The 20,641-nt window shown below is 41.1% G+C and overlaps 2 protein-coding genes across 2 annotated transcripts in view; both read right to left on the minus strand.

Annotated features, from left to right (window-relative positions):
• LOC306892648 (uncharacterized protein) overlaps positions 1 to 9,348 on the minus strand; it is a 25,331-nt gene extending 15,983 nt beyond the window's left edge. Inside the window, exons 1-2 of the mRNA XM_079453840.1 lie at positions 9,208 to 9,348; positions 8,545 to 8,670 (exon numbers count right to left, since the gene is read on the minus strand). Coding sequence (XP_079309966.1) covers positions 8,545 to 8,596 — 52 coding nt within the window. The 5' untranslated portion in view covers positions 8,597 to 8,670; positions 9,208 to 9,348. The remainder of the gene's footprint in view (positions 1 to 8,544; positions 8,671 to 9,207) is intronic.
• Positions 9,208 to 14,841, minus strand: LOC306892647 (uncharacterized protein). The gene is made up of 8 exons (XM_079453839.1): positions 14,702 to 14,841; positions 14,093 to 14,383; positions 12,228 to 12,485; positions 11,950 to 12,090; positions 11,706 to 11,746; positions 11,366 to 11,452; positions 10,426 to 10,485; positions 9,208 to 10,263 (listed from the first exon to the last, which is right to left on the minus strand). The coding sequence occupies exons 1-8, from the start codon at positions 14,754 to 14,756 to the stop codon at positions 10,111 to 10,113; spliced, it is 1,086 nt and encodes a 361-aa protein (XP_079309965.1). The 5' UTR covers positions 14,757 to 14,841; the 3' UTR covers positions 9,208 to 10,110.
• Between the last annotated feature and the right edge of the window lie 5,800 nt (positions 14,842 to 20,641).

Raw genomic sequence — 20,641 nt, forward strand, 5'->3', positions numbered from 1 at the left:
GCAGAGGCTACATGAAGTGCTGGTAACACTTTATAATAAGGCTCTATGAATAATCAAGTACTAAGATCTGATTTAATAATTACACATGAACTAATGAAATAAATAATAAATAAATAAAAAATAACCCTGAAATGTCGAACCGACAGATGGGGTGCGCCCTTGAGAACCTATCATCTTCTGACTATTTTGAAAAGGCCAATGAAATTGGCGAATGAAATTTGCATGCCGGGCTCCGCCCCGGATATCCGGTTATAAAAGGGGAGCCGGCGTGCTCATTCATTCACCTTTTGTGCTGAGGAGCCTGAGAGCATCTCGTGACTGCTGCAGCAGACGGCTATTGTTGTGGCATGAAGGACTGTTCCCTCCATCAGGGAACAGTGGTTACATACGTAACCGAGACGTTCCCTTTCTGTCGGTCTCTCGACGTTGTGTCGACCCGACAGATGGGGTTCCTATTGAAAACGCCACAGCACTAGCCGCGTCACAATCTATCGCGAAGCGACGTTGACCGGCCTAGGCGAGTCAGACGTAGGCGCTGTCGCGAGATTGTAACCTTCCAGTAGGTAGGCAGGGGTCCCAGAGCTTTTTAGAAAGATGAGTAGCCTCGGCCATCTCAGACGGCTCCATTGGCGAGAGCCGTCCGGTACCGTAGGAACCCTGGGTAAGCGCTATTCCCTCAATGGGGAGGTGCGCTACGGAGACCACTTCCCACCCTTGGTCTCACCTGGTGTTACCCTGTAAGACTCGAGCTGACACCGGTTCCACACGGAGGTTGTAGAACCTCGCGAAGGTGTTGGGCGCAGCCCAACCCGCAGCTCTGCATATGTCTGCCAGATAGGCGCCCTGAGCCAGTGCCCACGAGGAGGCAACACCCCTAGTGGAGTGTGCCCTCACTGCCAGCGGGCACGGGTCGTGACGGCGTCCACGATCCGGTGCGCCAGTCTCTGTTTGGAGACAGCCCTCCCCTTCTGCTGACCTCCTAAACAAACAAAGAGCTGCTCAGAGCTTCTGAAGCTCTGCGTGCGGTCCACGTAGAGGTGCAAGGCGCATACTGGACACAACACGGATGGGGTTGGGGTTCTCGTGGACCACTAGTGTGGACATCGTCCGGCCCAAAGCTACGGAGACCACTTCCCACCCTCGGTCTCTCCTGGTGTTACCCTGTAAGACTCGAGCTGACACCGGTTCCACACGGAGGTTGTAGAACCTCGCGAAGGTGTTGGGCGCAGCCCAACCCGCAGCTCTGCATATGTCTGCCAGATAGGCGTCCTGAGCCAGTGCCCACGAGGAGGCAACACCCCTAGTGGAGTGTGCCCTCACTGCCAGCGGGCAAGGGCAGTCCTGAGATCGGTATGCCGTCGTGACGGCGTCCACGATCCGGTGCGCCAGTCTCTGTTTGGAGACAGCCCTCCCCTTCTGCTGACCTCCTAAACAAACAAAGAGCTGCTCAGAGCTTCTGAAGCTCTGCGTGCGGTCCACGTAGAGGTGCAAGGCGCATACTGGACACAACACGGATGGGGTTGGGGTTCTCGTGGACCACTAGTGTGGACATCGTCCGGCCCAAAGCCTTCGCCATCACCTTAGTCGCCCGGGGGGCGAGGTCGGTGGCAGTGCGGAGCTCCTGCATGACCTTTGGGTCGGTCTTACCCTCGTGAAGCTCTTTCAGTGCCTTGGCCTGATGGACCTGCGGGATGGCCATGGCATGAAGAGGTGAGGCAGCTTGTCCAGCGGCGTTGTAGGATTTCGACACCAGTGATGCCGAAACCCTACACGGCTTAGACGGGAGTCTAGGTCGAGACCTCCACGTGGCCGCCGTCTGCGGGCACAGGTGCACCGCGACTGCACGTTCCACCTGGGGGACATCGACATAGCCTCTAGCTGCCCCACCATCGAGGGAAGAGAGGGCGACAGAGTCAGCTTGACGGGAGCGAGCCGAAAAGAAGGCGCTCCAGGTCGCAAAGCGGGAAGCAGACGAGGTGGTGGCTGATGACTCCACGAAAGCTGCCTCAGCATGTTGGATGCCCAAACACCTGACGCAGACATCGTGTCCGTCTCCCTCCTCGATGAGGGAGTCGCAACCACGAGAGCAGCGGGACATGCCACGCTGAAGAAATTTGCTCTTTTAGAAATGATCTCTTTCTCGAACACCTCTGGAACTGCTGAAACGCCGGGGGGGGGGGGGGGGGGATGATCACTGGAAGGGACAATCCTTTGCACCACGTCAAGATATCAGCTTCGTAAGTCATACGATGCGAAGGCTCCGAAGAAAAAAAGGTGAATGAATGAGCATATCCGGGGGCGGAGCCCGGCATGCAAATTTCATTCGCCAATTTCATTGGCCTTTTCAAAATAGTCAGAAGATGATAGATTCTCAAGGGCGAACCCCATCTGTCGGGTCGACACAACGTCGAGAGAAATTTGCTCAATCATGACCTGCTGGCACTGAGATTACAACCAGCAACCTTCTGATCACAAGACCAACGCTCTAACCATTAGGCCACAGCTGACCCCATTGAGAGTAAAACAGTGGAGCAATCACATAAACAGTGAAGTGTGTAACAATGCATGAATGTACTATATGAACAAATTTGAGATCTTGATAAATTGATATTTTCAGTGATGTTATTGTGTTTTTCCTTTAACATGGCACTACAGTAGCTTCATCCAATAAAAACAAAGGCTAGTTCCTGATCTTTACTTTTTCATCTATATTACTTGAAATGCACTAAATGATACGTTTATAATCATAATCAACCTGGGTTAAGTCATGACATAATGATGCATTAACAGGTTATGAGCAAATTTCAGTAAATGGTGAATTGGTGCATTTATCATGAACAGGTCATGAGTTGATAGTAGTATATAAGTACCCAGCTAACACATGACATTACTTTGTGACCATGTTCTGAGGACGTCTTGGCAACGTTCAATTTCTTGTAAAAAAAAAAAACGTCTGAGCCACGTCCTCAAATAACATTGTGAACTGATCCCATTGAGAATGTGGTAGCGATGTGATGTACTCGTCTTCAGATGACCTGGACACTGGTCATTTGATTAATGAATCTGGTAATTTCCGTTTCTTATGTTATTGTATGGAAAATTTATGATCAGAGTAAAATAATGTTAAAATGTCAAGACGAATGCTATTAATCTGACTGATGACAGCTATTAAACTGGAGTTTAATTCAATACCACAATTACAACTATTTATGTTGTGCCCGCATGTCTGATACGCACCTTCTTTGTTCTGCAAAGTGCCGCACGCTATCATCATTTAAACGTTAACGTCATTCCTTTTTACCTCACTGACTGATTTTACTTTAGTGGACTTTATACCTTTCAGATGTGAGAGTAAACACATATTTTTGTGACTTTCGATTCATCTGTTGTGTACGCACAGGGACCTGGTGCTCCGGCAGCTCGACCAGTGCACGCACACAGTCAGCGGTCCCACTGAAAACCTTTCAGAGGCTCCTGGGCATATGGCATCCTCTGCGCCAGTAGTGCCGCTCGGGTTGATGCATATGAGACCGCTTCAGCATTGGCATATCAACTGCCTTGAGTTGCTGGTGGTTTGGCTGGCCTTACAGAGGTTCCTACCCCTCGTTCAGGGCAGGTATGTGCTGCTCTGCATGGACAACACAGCTGCTGTGGCCTACATCAACCATCACGGTGGCATCACGGTCACGGCAGATGTCTCAGCTCGCCCGACGCCTCCTTCTCTGGAGTCAGCAGAGAGTGACATCTCTGCGAGCCATTCACATCCCGGGCAACCTCAACCGAGCAGCCGACGAGCTTTCACGGCAGGTTACGCTTCACAGAACTGTGCAAGGTGCTGTGGAAGGTCAGGGAAGAGGAGCATCAAGTGCTGCTAGTTGCGCCCTGCTGGCCCAACCAGATTTGGTTTGCGGAGGTAACGCTCCTGACGACAACTCACCCCTGACCGATTCCCCTGATGAAGGACCTGCTCAGAGATCAGACCTCTGGAGACTCCACTCCTGGACGGGACGAGGAGTGGAGCACAATTCTCCCATGAGTTCTCCCCATTCGGCAAGACCCTGTGTGTAATTTCCACATATCACCTCCCTGTCGGTAGGATGTGGCCTCCGTAGCACAGGCTCCTCTCTCTCGAGGTTCCTGCACTTCCCGGTGTCCCTCACGGTGCCAGGCGGTCATCTCGTATCTAGAGTAGGAAGGCCTCCACCTGTGACGGCTGTTGGTAAGAGCCCTCGCCCTTATTCAAGTGCTGCCTTACCTTTTTCACTGGAAGGTCATGGATCGCGGCAGTGCTCACCTGTGACTCGCCTAGGCCGGTCAGAGTTGCACCGCTTGAGGTTGTGATTCCGTGAATCTTAGTGGCGTTTCGTATAGGAACCCCATCGGTCGGTTTGACACTACGTCGAGACAGAAAGGGAACGTCTTGGCTACAGATGTAACCTCAGTTCCCTGATGCAGGGAATGAGACATTGTGTCCTTTATGCCACAACGTTTCACCCAGTTTCCTCACCCAAAGGTGAATGAACGGCCGCGCCATCCTCCTTTTATACCCGTATGTACAGGACGGAGACTGGCGCGTCATACCATTCACCAATTTCATTGGCCTTTTAAAAAGTACAATCAGAGTTGATAGGTTCTCAAGATCAAACCCCATCTGTCGTTTCGACCCTCCATCAGGGAACTGAGGTTACATCCATAACAAAAACGATTTCAATTTATATGAAAGCACTTCCGCTCTAAATTCCACCTTAGCAAATGTGCATTAACAGTGGTCACCTTTTTGTAGATTTGCTAGTAATATAGACTAGTAAAATGTGTTATAATATAACGTTACATATTTAAGGATGTCAGGGACAAGATTGTGACTGCACAAACCTTGAATAGGCTACAGACAGAAGCTTGGTTAGAAAGAGACAACTGTTGGTGCGATTATTAAATATTATTTGGAAATAGAAATACAAAATGATCAATTGTCCTTGTTCTGGAGCTCCCTGCAAGATTTCCCAAATTTGGGAAAGATGATCATGAGAAAGGTTAAAGATCAGCCCAGAACTACACTGAATAAGCTTGTTAATAATTTCAAGACAGTTGGGACCATAGTAAAAAAACATAACCATTGGTATCACGGCATGGTATCCCACAATAGATTTAAATCCTGAAGCACCTGCAAGATCCTCTTGGCTCCTCTGAATTTTGACAATGAACATCAAATGAAAATTTCACCCGGTGACAGGGCCAAGGGTTATTTACCACACTCCGGAGGAGCAGACACCAGAAAACACCAAGAGGCAGGCAACGAGGATGAGTTTAAAAGGTAAGTTTTTATTAAGCTAAAAAGGGATAAAAAGCAAGGGTGGGGATGCTCGTGGCTGTAGCGTGGACGCAATGAAGGGGGGGTGCTGGTAGGTACTTTTCCGTCCTTCAGGCAAGTATATTCCTCTCTAGGTGGGCCTGTGGCTGTAGCGTTGATGAAGTGAGGAAGGGGGGAGTGCCGGTAGGTACTTTAACGTTCTTCAGGTAAGTATTTTCCTCTCTAGGTAGGCTCGTGGGACAGGCCGGGACTTCCCTCGTCGTCAGACTCGTGGAATAACTCGTAGGGCAGGCAGCTTCCGGGCTCGGATTCGTTTGACGTGCTCGCAGAGCCACCATTCAACTCGTCGCAATAGCTCCCTCTTTGCTCCCTGCAAGGGACGGACAATTCGATAGTGAGGCGGACAGTAGTAGGTGAGACAGAAAACGGGGTACTTTACCAGCCTTCGTTCTCATTCTGGGTGTAATAGAACGGCATCGTCAGAAGAAATGGTAAGGCTGGCCTTTCGTTGATGTGGGATACAGTGCTCGTGACTTGTGGCAACAACGGTGCGTTGAGTTTTCCTTCCTCCTCTACACCATGCACACAATCTTTAGCGACCTAGAAACAACTACGGGGACAGTTCAATTTGAAAGCTTCTTCAAAGTTATGGACCACTTCATCCATCAGAGACTCAGAGAAAACAGTTGTTTGATCTCACCACATTTGTGCATAAATCACTCTTGTAAATCTTCACACGTGTTGGTTTCACTCTTTCAGACACTGCAAATTCACTCTCTTTACAGCGATTAATCAACTCGTTTCTCTCCTCTTCATAGGGTGGATGATCCAAAGGATAGTCGTTTCAGAAGATAAACCCAAACTCAACGATCTCCCCAGCTGGTACAGTTACTGTTCCTCACTCGCCACTCACTGCCGCTACTATAATCCACTCGAGTACTCATGCAGCGCTTCACAACTGCCCGAACATTCTCTTCCCCCCTTTCCTCTCTACCATGCTTTCAGCCTCTCTCTTTATACTCTCTTTTGTCTGGGCATGTGCTTCAATGAAGCGCTAATCATTGGCTTCAGCGGGTGCTCATTATTGTCGGCAGCCAGAATGTGTAAACACAGAGCCGGCCCGGTGTCACACCGGCATTTCTTCCCCCTAGCAACGAGTCAAAATCCCTTTGGTTCCTGGTCTGTTCACTCGGTGACACCAAGGCTTTGGTGAAAGTGCTGTGGTCAAACGGGAAGAAAATTGACTCCTATTTTTGGAGGGAGAGAAACGCTTACTATGACCTCAAGAACACCATCCTTACACAGTAATGGAAACATTATGCTTTAGGGCTTTTTCTCTGCTCGGGTACAGGATGTCTTTACCGCATTGAGGGGCTTAGGGACAGGCCCATGTACCGTAAAATATTGGGCAAGAACTTTCTCCCCTAACTAGATCGTTAAAGATGGGTTGTGGATGTGCCTTCGACATGAAAAAAGACCCAAAACATATTGCCAAGACAACCAAAGAGTGGCTTAAGGAGAAGCAAATGTCATATCCAGTCTCTAGACCCTAGTCCTACAGAAAATCTGTAAAGGAGGCTTAAACTCAATTTGCTGAGCGACAGCAAGAAACCTTTAAGATTCATAGAGGAAAGAGATTCACATAAAAAAATTGCATTTGCTATGGCATTTGTAAGTGCATTCATAAATGTTTTAAATATTTTTATATTAATCCAGTGTTTCTAATTAATCTTCTTACTGCACTCATTCATCTTCATGCATTTGGGCCAACATGTAAAATAGGCTATTACTTAAAGTGAATTCCTAGATCCTATTTTTCCCAATTAAAACACAATTCTCTGCCATCTCTCATGTTCTGTCATTTACTTATGTTAAAAATAATATAGGGCCATAATATGACATCTATTTTATTAATTCGTTAACAGACTTTATAGACAACAGTGTCTTGTGCTGTACTTTAATGTGTTGTTAAAACCACAAGCTAAAGGGCTGCTTGCGTCTAGTGGCAACGTTTCTGTATGCATTGCTTGTCAAGAAACGGGCTTTACCATTATGCAGATGGTGACAAGCGGAAATACTGTAAATCAAAAACTGCGCTTTTAACTAGCTCTTTACTGACATTAGTTCATGACATGTTAATGCATCTTCATGTCATGACTTTACCCAGATTGATTGTGTTTTATAAACTTATTAGCTAGTGGATTTAAAGAAGTAGATGAAAAAGTAAAGATCAGGAACTAGCCTGTTTTTGAATTGGATGAAGCTAGAGTAGTGGCATGTCAAAGGAAAAAACTGCATAAATCACTCAAAATATAAAGTTATCAAGATCTCAAAGTTGGAGATTTAGTACATTCTTGCATTGTCACACACTCCACTGTCCCCACTCTCATTAAAATGGTGAAAATGTGTAATCGGAGATCCACCACTAATTCAGCAGTGTGATAAAAATATATATGTTAATTAATGTTAAAAATTACAAAAGTACTCATTACAAGTTCTCAGAACAACCAAAGTTTCTTTTGTAAAGGTCATTTTGGTAATTTTTACTTCCAGGTGTTAATACATTAACTAACAAAGCAAAAGTTAAAATTAACATCTATGCATTTGCATAGCGACTTGCATTGCATTATCCTATACATCTAAGTATATGCAATCCACTGGTTTCAAACCTACAACCTTGGTGCTGTTTGCGCCACTGTCTTACCACCGAGCTACAGGAATGCTTTGGGCAATATTGACACATTAATCCTCATGACTCCAGTATTAGTTAAGGCCCTTTATAAATTTTTGATTACTTAATTTCTTCATTCATCATTAGTTCATGTGGAAGTAATTATTAATTCAGATATTAGTACATGATTATTTCAAGTGCTAAAAGATGCCGCACGTGGTAAGTGAAACTCTGTCAAATGTCTGTGTTTTTTTGGCAATCGGTGCATATGTACATAATGTAAACATTGCAAACTTAAAGTGAATCGATATCAATGCAGGGATAATGCGCTGATGTATTGTGTGCTTGAGCTGTTGTTCCGCTCACCCTCCCCCCTGCACTCCTCCATTAGCTCGACTTTTTTTACTTTAATATATATATATTTTTTGAGTTGAAAGTTGTTTTTAAACTTAATATTTCCAATATAAATGTTTTTAACTTTAACTCGAAACAACCCACACAACACAGTCAACACTATGAACTATCAACACAAAAGCATCAATAGTATAATAATATAGTTCATTACCTGTGTTGTAGATCAGGAGTATCGAGAATGCAAAAAAGTAACCTGCTGCCATTGTTAAAGGTTAAAATAGCTTAAAAATTATAATCACACCAAAATTTCTCGTCTTGCGTATTCACAGTGAGCTTTCTGAGAAGAGAGGAAGTTAAGGGGTGTCAAAATGTATGTGCAGTACTATCATTTCAAACATACGTAGTCTACAGTTTGCAAAATGTCTCCACAATGTCCATTTATGTCTCCACATAAATCAAACTATGCGGCAATCGAAAAAATGCTGAAAATCTAATGTCCACCTGACAAAATCAACAAATCATCAGATTGACTTTGAATATGTTCATAACAGGTGTAAATTGATGAAGCTAGTATGAACATACATTTTTATATAAAGGCAAAAAGAAGCCAGGACATTTACATTTAGTAATTTAGCAGACGCTTTTATCCAAAGCGACTTACTAAGCATTAAGAGAGCAATAAGCGACATGTCATGAAAATAAGACCTACTTATATTATAGCTTATTAAACAAAATGAGAATTAGGTTTAAACAAAAAAAACTTATGTCCATTCCCCAACAAATTGTTTATTATTTGAGAGCAATCATTTATGTTTAATGAAGAGTATAGTTGAAGTAAAACAGCTTTAAATAATAGTGGTAAGAGCAGTCACACCTCATCCTGTGAACCAAATCATTTGCTCCTTTCCTTTCACAGCTAGGTTGCAAATGCTAACAAACTCTGCGCTTTAAAACTTCTGAAGGCTTTTACACTTTAAACTACATAGCATCATACTGCCATCAAAATGCATCTGACATTTGACATCAGTTAAAATACAGATTAAATAAAAAAGGAAGTGGTCACATGTGTCACATGCTCAAGGGGAAACATCCGTTTTTTAAAAATGGAACCAAAGTTTCCATCAGAGATCAACTTCCCACTTACACTCTGGTCTCGTGAGTGTTACTGACTAATGATGAATGATTAATAAAAGTAAAAAGTTGTGCTTCACTCGTATGACTTTCATGAAACACAAAACGAGATTGAGGTATAGTGGCTGAGAGCTTCAGTGATCTTTTAGTTTCACAAAATATACAGTGAATGGTTACTGAGGCTGTCAGCCTCAAACATTCTGCCTACAGATATATATCCTTCTGTGTTCCATCGAGGAAAGTCATAAGGGAGTACAACAACATGAGGATGAGTAACTGATGACAAATTTGGTGTATTTTAGATGATCGTTTCTTTTAAGATCTTTCTGGAATTTGGTCATTTCAGTGCAGTTTTGCTTTTTATTTCTCATCCATTATTTATTCTGATACAAGACACGAATAATGCACAAACAATGTCCCTCTCAGCTCTAAAAAGAAAATATGTTAGCTATAGAAGATCACAGGCAACTCAAACCATGATCTTAACAAACTCAAAACAGAAAGAAAACAGTCAAATTATATAAAGGAGTGCATAAAATGTAATAATAATCAGTATCTTTGACAAAATTGAAACGCTTAAATATGGTAAATATTAATAAATGCATCAATTTGCATTAATACAATCTTATATTAACTTTTTTTCATCTCAGCCGTCCAGCTGTTTTCTATTTTGGGGTTTTGAAACCACAGAATAAATGGAAAGATTATTTTCTGTATCAGCTGAAGGTTGTCCGTGTTGTCCTACTGTGCAGTATGTGGTTTTGGGGTGATTTATGCTTCTTTGTGTCTTTGCGCTAATCTTTGAACACACAAAACAAAAATGTTAAATGACATTTAGACACTTCAAAGCCAGAATATTTTGCAGAATGAATTAAGAAAACGTGCACATATACAGTATAGTTATATTACTGTAACATAACTGGTAATGTATGAATGTTTAAGTCATTTATAATTCTCTCACCCTTTCAGGAACTTCATTGTATATGTGACATTCCCTTGTACTAATCTGCTCCTGGTAACCCTGAAATGTTTAAAAAAAATACAGGTGTGCTCTCATTCAACAAGATGTCATGACTCCGCTATCATGTCATGTTTATTCTTGGTCTTGCAGCGGAGTCATGGCATAGCCTTAGGTTTTGTGTGAGAAAGGCATGGCTTTGTTATGAAATTTAGACTTGCCATGTTCTTTCTCGTGTCTCGTCAGTGTTTCCCGCCCTTTTGTCTCGTCTAGTCTAGCCTTTAGTCTAGTCTAGTCTAGTCTAGTCTAGTCTAGTCCGTGTCTTGTTGTTGTTATTTATCTATTCTTGTTTTACCCCCTCGTGGGTTTTTGTTTTGTGTTTATTGTCATTAAAGCTTTTGTTAACCCCTTCATCCCTGTTTTTGGCTGCCTGCACTTGGGTTCTCCTTCCACGACCGTGAAACAAGAGGCAGTGAGTGTTTTCTTAAAGAGATAAAAGCTTTACACTGTTTGGATGCTGAATTAATTGACCAAATGCACAGAGCATTCTTAAGAATCATCACTCATTGGCGTGCGGGTCTCTTACATTTTCTGAGGTATATTTATAGGGATAGTTCAACTAAAATTTTTAATGCACTCTTTGTCATTTCAAACCTATATGGCTTTCTTTCTTCTGCAGAACACAAAAGAATATATTTTGAAGAATGATAACCGAACAATGAGGGTACCGATTCACTTCTGTATGAACACAAAACCATTTCAGGTCAAGTGTGAGTAAATGATCAGGCCACGGCCACCATCTTAATAAAAGAATTATTATTACTACAAATATTTGAAAAATACTGTCTTTAAGTTTTCCAAAAAGTTGTCACTGAATATTTCCTACTCTACTTGCTTTTTATAAAAGTGTCTGCCTAGTAATAAAAACTAAATGTCTTCTTACCTGCACAAGAACTTCAGAACTATACACCGTATGGGGATCCTCTGGTCTTTGTGACATCCGCAGATCACTATGTACCTCAATGTTTGGCTGTAAAAACAATCCATTGAAACAGTCATTCAGTCTACACTTTCTTCATACACACAGTCATTTATTAATGAGATTTATGATTGTATCACTTCCAAATACATAAACGACAAAAAAGCCCAAATAAAAACATGGGCTGCTTAAAACCTTCAGCTAACCAGACCTGAGCTTGTACTATAGCAAACTTCAAAGCAGTTCCTGCAAACAACTAACTTGTGGCATTTTTCTAATGTCTTCGAAAAAGTTTCAATCTTACCTCCACTTTGGCATATATTGTGTTATCAGCCTGTTCAGTACCTGCAAAGGTTTGTAATGTAAAGGATCACCTTATCTTTAAAATCACCACAGTAAATATAACAGTTTGTGGTTGTGTATGATCATTGCATGTGACAGAAACATACACAGGTCTACTGTAATCCTCAGAGCAGTTGAATGAAAGAAAACTGAGTCTGAGTCTTTGTTATTCATACAGTATATTGTAAGATACAAGATGACTGTACCTTTTCTATACTTCCTGTAAGAGCAATACAGCACAGGGGGCCCTGCTAGAAGTAACACTGATATAGTGACAGCAATCACTATAAGCCAATGGATAGAAGAAAATGTGCTATATTCTTCAGAATAATCTTCTGAAAGCAAAGCTGTAAAACAAGAACAACAACATCAGACCGCTTGTCTTTAGAAATAGTAATCTCAATTTTAAGAGAGAGAAAATGGGCATTGGTCTGGAAAATATATATTCGGTTTAGGGGAATTGTGTAGTGTGTCAGTTATTTACTTTCATGAGTTGTACAGAGTTGTTTCATCTTTATCCTGTCAGTCTTCCAGCTAACTGGGTTACTATAGTTGCAAATAACTTCGTCCTCTTTACAATAAAGAGCTAGATTGTAGATTCCAGACGATGTCACTTCCTCTTCACTGCAGTTGCTGTGGTAGCTGGAGTGGAGTGTGAGGTCATGACCGAGACAGGAGACATTTACAACACAGGAGCTAATGCTCATCAGGGTGCTATTCAGAAGAGGAGTCTTCACTGGATCTGAAATGTATTTATCTTAAGTAAACTGCTGCATCATACATCAAATACTGTACATAATTACTTTACAGGAGGAAAGAGTGTGTACCTAAGATGAGGCAGGCCTTGTCTCTCTTACAAATAACTAATAAAACAGTTTACATTTCATTTACATTTTAGCAATAGAGGTGTATGACTATTAGGGTAAAAATTATAAATAAATGTATTAAACTCCAACAAATTACAATAAATGCCTTTCTTGGTGTTTGTTGGATCAATGTCCAAACGCTCTAGTCCAGGCTCTTGTCCTATCCAGACTGGATTATTGCAATGTGCTACTGGCTGGACTCCCAGCTTGCACATTTACATTGATATTTATGCATTTGGCAGATGCATTTATCGGAAGCTATATTGTACTAAAAAAAAAAGCTAAACCGATCTCGACAGATGAGCCAGAATGCAGCGGCAAGAGTAGTCTTCAATAAACCTAGGAGTGCAAACGTCACTCCTCTCTTCATTAAGTTATATTGGCTCCCTATAGTTGCTCGCATCAAATTCAAAGCTCTCCTCTTGGCCTCCTAGACAACCACTGGTTCGCCACCCCATATTTTCACTCGCTTATACTATGTACCTGCCAGATCCGTCTTCTAGTACCATCCCAAAAAGGAAAAAAAAAATCACTCTCACGTACCTTCTCTGGATCTGTTCCACATTTGTGGAATGATCTACCCGCTGCTACAAGATCAACAGTTTCTGTAGCCGTCTTTAAGAATCGGCTGAAAACACATATCTTTTGTCAACACCTGACCGATCAGTTCTGACTCCTGCTTCTTTTCAACTCTCTCTATCCTTGCCCAAAAAATCCTTAGCTTTGTATACTGTGGCAGACTATATGAGACCAGTTGTACTGCACTTATGATTTTGGTTGTCTAATTGCTTCTATTGTTTAACTCATTTGTAAGTCGCTTTGGATCAAAGCATGTTCTAAATGAGTTAATGTAAATACAGTGTCAATGGGATCTTAGAATGTTTGGCGTTTGTTGGAATTTTTCATTAGAGTAAATGTATGGTATTTTATAATATGTGTCTATTTTCTTAAATAAAATGCTGTGTCTGTTAACATTGGTTATTACACGGCACTCAGGAATTCTCGATTCTGATTGGACAATCGCGACATTTCAACGTCTGATATTCTCAGATAACAACTGCTAAAACACAAAACATGGTAGCTCGGATGCTGCAAATCATATTGACGCATACAGTTTAATATTACAAAGATATGAATTTTAATAACATGGCTCCGCTTCGTGTGGGTTCTTGTTCACACTGTCAGGGTTTATTTTGCAATAACAACCTGTACATTGCCTGTAAACTGCCTGTACATTATTATATGACATTAACAATTGTATTGGTGAAAACGTAAAAAATCTTGAAAAAGCTAAAAGGACCATTGTTTACTAATTATAACAAATACAACCTTATTGTATAGAGTTGTAAAATTATGATTAGTCATTTCCTGTTTCATACATTGAACACACAAAAAAACTCTAAATGGTAAAGGCTAATTTAAATGATCTAACAAACACCAACCTTCTAACTTCTGAATGATTATTCCATTAAACCAGACTCACCTATTACTTTTACTTCGTGTTCAGCAATATATATTTCTTTTTTGCCAGTTGCTTTTGCTTTGTACACCCCACTGTCACTCTTCAGTACATTCTTCAGTGTTAGAGATAAAGTCTTGTTGTTAAAACCAACACTGGCCTTGTAAAGTTTTACAATTGGTTTTGAAAATCTCACTAAATTTTCTGCTTCATCTTTGAGCCAGAACAGTTTTTCAAATGTGTGCTCGTTTTCTTTTATGTCCAGTTGAACAGAACGTCCTGTCTGTACAAACACGACATCTCCAGCTTTGGTTGCTGAGGAGGGAAAAAAATGAATACAATACAATCACTGACCTCAGCTATTTTTCATCATTAACATTGCATCAACAATAGATGGTTAGAAAGTTAGAAAGTTGCTTCAACCTCTGTTAGACCAACCCAACACCAATACATGTATGTTTTTAAATGATATATTTAAAAAAATGTACCATGCCAGTTTGAACATACCATACCATATGAACATGTATTCATTATTATATAAGTGTATCCAGTAACAGAGAGTAGAGCACAAAATTATCTCCCTCTTAACTCCCGCGAAATTCATATCAAATGTTTTAAAATAGATTTTGATACCTTTTGTGGAACTTAAAACTGTCATGAAAAGTATTTGCAGATAACCAAAGTCCATTGCAGAAAACGAAATAATGTATTGCCACAATGCTGCATCTAAAGCACTGAACTGTGAAGTGATTCTAGCATGACAAAAAACACTAACCACTGGCCGAGTGTGTGTGTGCGTGCTTGAACCAAAATAGCTGTCTTGCTTTTGAGCCTTTCTTTACAAGTCTTACCTCCGGTCTGTTGGAGCTGTACTGCACTACAAAGGCAAAGGGCATTAACAAAAAAACTGGAACTGAGAAAAATGCTTTTAAAGTTTTATTTGAATATTACTTTAGTATTTACTGCTATTTTGACACTATTGTTTCTCTGAAATGGTACAAGATATAAACTATGAGACTTCGTCACATTACAATTTTGAGAAAATGTGTGGTTACTGCGCTTTGCCTTTGTAGTGCAGAGTAGTGTCTGTGCACATGCTCAGTTGCTTGCTCATGAGGACAAGGCTTTGAGTCCAAAGTCCGAACTGGGTCATTTCCTAACCTTATTCTCCGGTCCCATAAAAAAGCCCCAAAATGTTATTTTAAAAACCATCTGACCTCATACATTCATTTTATGTTTGACCTAAAAAAAATTCATTTTGATTAGCTTGGACATTTTAATAATAATTGGATAATGAATAATGGTAAGTTTATGTTCCATAAACACATCAAGTCGAGAATAGTTGTCAAAAGTCCTTGAATTAAATTGACATTACTTTTTAAAAATCATGTGGCTCGCCAGGTGTCTTACCCTTCACCATAATTTGATTGTTAAATACATCATTATATATGACTCAAGGTTGTCCTGGACTCCTGGGCACTCCTTGTTTTACAAACAAGGTTTGGGAGGAACACGAGCATATAATAAACACAACTGGCTTTCGATAACCGATCACCTTATCTTAGCATTCGCCTATAAATAGCAAAGACGCCTTACCTTCTTTCTCCCAGATCTCTAGCAACGTCATTGCTCATAGACGCATACGCAGCAGCTTGTTTGCTTTACACGGTTGTTTTTGCATTTTGATAAACTATTTCTTAAAGAGACCCTAAGAAGAGAAGTTTAAGAAGGATTTTGCCAGCACAGGGCCGACACAAGGAATCCTATGGTGATCAAAAGCGCTGCAGCCACGCAGCATGCCCGCAGGCCCGATCTGTTCAATTTATTTTTCCACATAGGCTATATATTACCTGCAGATTCGGGAAGTGATTCCATATAACTGCATGTTTATGTTCGCGCTCGTCACCTTTTTCGTTCCCAGTTCAAATTGTTAGCTTGTTAGCTCACTTCTAACGCTAGCTCCCTGCTAAAAGGAGACGAGTGTTCAGACGCCGGCATCGGTAAACATATGCTAGTCGGTCTCGCAAGATCGCCGTATTTTGACCCAATTCAATAACGGAACGTCAACGCCTATACCTTAACGTTTCATCGAAGTGAAACAATAATCTTAGGGGAAACATTTCATTCTGTTCCATGCAGTCAAATGAACCCGAATTGTATGCCTCATTACCGATACTTTACAATTTATCGCTGGCTAGCACGAGCGCACTTCTTCGGCCCCCGTCCTGTTCAGCGAATGTCAGTTGTGCCGAACGAAAGCTTCTGGAGATTAGTAAATATAATCGTGCTTTCGAAAGTAAATGCTGGATACTCTGTCTGTATCATCAAGTGGCATACATTTTCTACATAGCATGCCGGTCCCATTTACATCTTGCCCAAAACAATGCTAGCAGCCATTATCTTAAGTCAATACAAACAGCGGTGTGCATCAGTATATTCGACTGGTGCTTATGTAATGAAATTTTCTAACCTTGCTTCATGACGTGTTCTTTATGTTTTTGAAGTATTTATCTTTCTTTTTCATTCCTGTTATTCTATCCTTGCTTCATGAATTGTTTATCTTTGTTTTCTTTAATGTGTTTATAATGTTTTTCTCTATACGCGTCATACCACTCTGCCTTTGCCCTCGATCAGGGGCCAAAATGTTCTGTTTGGGATAACAGGCATCATTTCTTATAAACCAGCTCGGGATTCTTGCTGGAGGGCAAAGGGAGGGGGTGTCACATTTGAATACTATATAATGCTTGTATGCAGGAGGAAGGAGGGCCTTTTTTCTGCACCATGCTCATTGCTTATGATGCAGATTAAACAACAATACAATTATTTTCAAAGAACCTCATGCCTCTCTGTGCATTGCGTTTGTCTGGGCTGACTCACCTAGTTTAAGGAATAAGAATATTCTACAATACTTAATAGCAAGATCTCCCTCATCTCTCATCTGCCAACCTGAATTAAACTGAATCTCGGACTCATGATCCCAGCCGCAATTGTCTGGATGTATTCATTGTGTTTGACTCATGCAGATGCACGTAGCAATTTGAAGATATAACAGCATTTTTATTAAGAACGTTTGGGTGACGGTAACATGCTCACTATCTGCTCACGCATACAGCTAGGCATCATGTACACTCTGGCTATAATCCATCTGCAAGCACAGGTATCAACTACACCTACTTCATCACGTTCGACGTAAACTCATAATGGTCATTTTAACCTATGCCTTGTGCCTTCATCGCAGTTTCAGCGACATTACTACGCTCACAACTTTGCCTTGCAAGACTAAACATCATCACATACCTGCCAGTCATATGGGCTCATGGGCGTTCCCTGGCCAGAAATCAAGTCCATTTTCAGTATCAGGTTCTGGTTACGAATGACTACATTTGATCACACCCACTTCCTGATAAAACCCCTGCTCCGGTCCTCATGAGAAAGGGCCTTATTTGGCTTGCCATTTGTTCTCTCCGGTCTCGTCTCTGTTCCCAGTCTCTCCTTTCCTCGTTGTTGATTAATGCCCTACACCTGTTCCCCTCTTGATTTGGTCCCTTATTTAATGCCCTTGTGTCTTCTGTCTTGTGCTGGTTCATTGTGGTTGTTGGGTGAGTTCCTGTGTGGTGTTAGTATAGTCTTGTCTTGTCTAGTCTAGTCTAGTCTAGTCTAGTCTAGTCTAGTCGTGTCGTGTCGTGTCGTGTCGTGTCGTGTCGTTCATCTTGTTTACGTGAAGTTAGTCTTAGTCTTGTCCTGTCTTGTCAAGTTATTATTTTCCCATGTTTTGTTATGTTACCCCCCATGGGTGTTTGTTTTGTATTTGATATTAAAGGCTCTGTTAATAACCCCTTACTTGCTGTCTCCACCTGGGTCCTCGGTCCGTGTCTCACCCCCGTGATCATGACAGAATGAAACAGCAATCTCAGGACCCAGCAGACAGAGGGATCGTTGCAGCAGCAGTTGAAGCCGCCGGGTTCCCTTCCAGGGTCGATTCCACAACACTTAACAGCAAGATCTCCCTCATCTCTCATCTGCCAACCTGAATTAAACTGCATCTCGGACTCATGATAGGAACCCCTATCCAGTCCATGTCCGCCCGGCTATCCGGTCCGTGTCCTGCCGGCGGGTTAGTAGGCTACGTTATTTAACCTGTAAAGAGGAAGGATTCATTCAGTGCAGGGGAGAGTGACAGCATGATGCCATTCCCCTCACAAGTTCACTGTTTGACAAGAGACTGGGCAGTGCCCGGTGAAATTTTGGGTTTTAAACATGTTTTTAAAAAAGTTGATATTTTTGATCATCATTGATCATTTATCTTATCTGCCCGCGACCACCATATAAGTAAATAATCCACAGAAATTTCCACTCCCATCTGCGCTTTTTATAAATTTATCTATTTTGCCCTGTTTAGTAAATCTGCCCCCAAGTCTTCAACAGTCATTAGTTATCTTTCGCAAAATCAGCTTCACTGTATTAAATAGTATAGTAGATTTATATGAATTTATGTCAGAAAGACTTCACATTGTTTTATACGAGATAACTAAGGGCACTGTGGTAGAAATTTACTTCACACAAAGTCTCAAATTAGTTGGTCTCAGCTACAACACTGATAATAACACTTATGTTATCAGTTGTCCTTATGTTGTTCCAATTGCATTTATTATAGGCCTATATCTCATTTGTAAGTCGATTTGGATAGTAACTAGTAACTTTGTATTAGCACCTCTTTGTATGACATATCGCTTATTGCTCCCCGAACTCTTTGTAAGTCGCTTTGGATAATGCTTCTGCTAAATGACTAAATGTAAATGTAAGTTTTCTGTTTCTGCCCCTGCTGTTCCAACAAAAAAATGCTGAGCACTTCAATTTATAAATGTTATTTGACAAAGGTACAGGGCAAATATTAACCATATATGCCATTGAGATTTAGAACGAGCCATGGGCGCCATATGGGGGAAAAGGTAGGACAATTCCAAGGGCTATAAATATACACTATATAAATCATCATCATTGAGTATATTTAAAAAAATTATAAAATTAATGATGTCCTTTATTTTATTTCGTTTGGCAATAAAAGTTAAATATCCCCAATTGACCAAAAAGTAAACATCCATATTGACCGACCACCCCCCTGTATCTGCATGAAATGGTTTGGTCCTGCCTTAGCTCACTCATCAGTGACGTGTTTAGTTGCAGAAAGTCGCGACGCGTCAGAAACAGTGACCACTATGTTGGGTAGTAAAAAATCTGTTTTTCAAAAAAGGAAAGAAAGAAAATTGAGAGAGGATAGACAAAAGAAAGGGTGTCAATCTGTAACCCAGTTTTTCACCAAGAAAGTAGCCTTTAGTCTGAGTTGTCCATAGTGAAATAAGATAGCTAGCTGCAGGCTGGTGTCAGCCTACATTTCATCAACATTTAATCAGTGCAGGGAAACGTTTAAAAAGATATTCATATTAAATAATTGTCCATGACTCCATGCCCATCTTAGCAGACTTAACAACAGATGAGTCAGCAGCACCCCAGTCTCCCCATAACTGCACCCCTCCCTGTCCCAGTGAAGAAGGTGAGCAACATTGTGTTAATGACTTGACATCATTCCAGGTAGTCTGTGTGGGGTTCTCTGTCTCTCTTGCTCTTTTTACCATAACAATAAAGCAAGTGGAATATTTATGAATGACAGAAATAAAACACAATTTATTTTCCTCACATAATGACCATTATGACATTAAAAAAAACCTCCTGTCTGTATTCGATGCATTTAGAAACAATAAGTAGCTTACCTCAACACGCATGTAAGTTACAGACAATATTAAAATAATCCAGTTTGATGCGTTAATTTAGACTGAATTTTGGCCGTTAAAAGACATCTATAGATACAGGCCTTATTATTCCCATCATGAAGGGCAACTTGCACTTGAGAAGCTTGCACACACACATGTAAGATGTATGGCTGAACTGCCAAAAAAGTGCTTAACTGTTATTTGAGAGAAAAGTCTGGGGGTTCAGCAGTCCATTGTTCTTATTTGTACCATGTTAACTTAACAAAATTAACAGTTCCAAACCTCAAAACCTATTGATTTAGTGATCACTTGATCTGTTTTGTAGCACAATAATAACCCTGATGTGGAAATTCCGTTTTACACGTCAACTTTATTTTGTTGATGCCATATATGTGCAGCTAAGCTAAAAAAAACAGCTGTTTTCATTGTTTTAAGATGTTAATTTATTTTGATTAAAAAGTTTATATATTTAGTATTTTCTTTTTTAATCTGTTAATTTTTTTTATTGAGAATGTAAAGGATTGCCTTAAGGACATTTTTATAGTGGCTTCTATTCTTGCATCAAATTGTGAACTGCATACTGTTTGTAGACTTGCATTTACAGATCACCAGCAGTAAATATTTTGCTAGTACTAGTATTGAACTACAAGAAGCAAGACAGTTGCAAGCTTTTGATGGGACAGGTCCTAGAGATGTGGTGACAACAGCTGCACAGAGGGGCCCAATTAGATTTCTTTTGTCATGGGGCCCAAAATTCCTGGCGGCGCCCCTGGAACGAGCACAGGACAATAGACACGAGGGCATA

Source organism: Barbatula barbatula (assembly GCF_947034865.1).
Source record: "Barbatula barbatula genome assembly, chromosome: 3".
NCBI lineage: Eukaryota > Metazoa > Chordata > Actinopteri > Cypriniformes > Nemacheilidae > Barbatula > Barbatula barbatula.

What these genes read in the sequence shown, in the direction of transcription:
- LOC306892647 (XM_079453839.1), bottom strand. Translation starts at nt 14,756, where the DNA reads ATGGACTTTGGTTATCTGCAAATACTTTTCATGACAGTTTTAAGTTCC. An exon ending in AGTTTTAAGTTCCACAAAAG is followed by an intron (nt 14,384 to 14,701) that starts GTATCAAAATCT and finishes TTCCCTCCTCAG; the next exon opens with CAACCAAAGCTGGAGATGTC. An exon ending in ACTCTGTACAACTCATGAAA is followed by an intron (nt 12,091 to 12,227) that starts GTAAATAACTGA and finishes CTTGTTTTACAG; the next exon opens with CTTTGCTTTCAGAAGATTAT.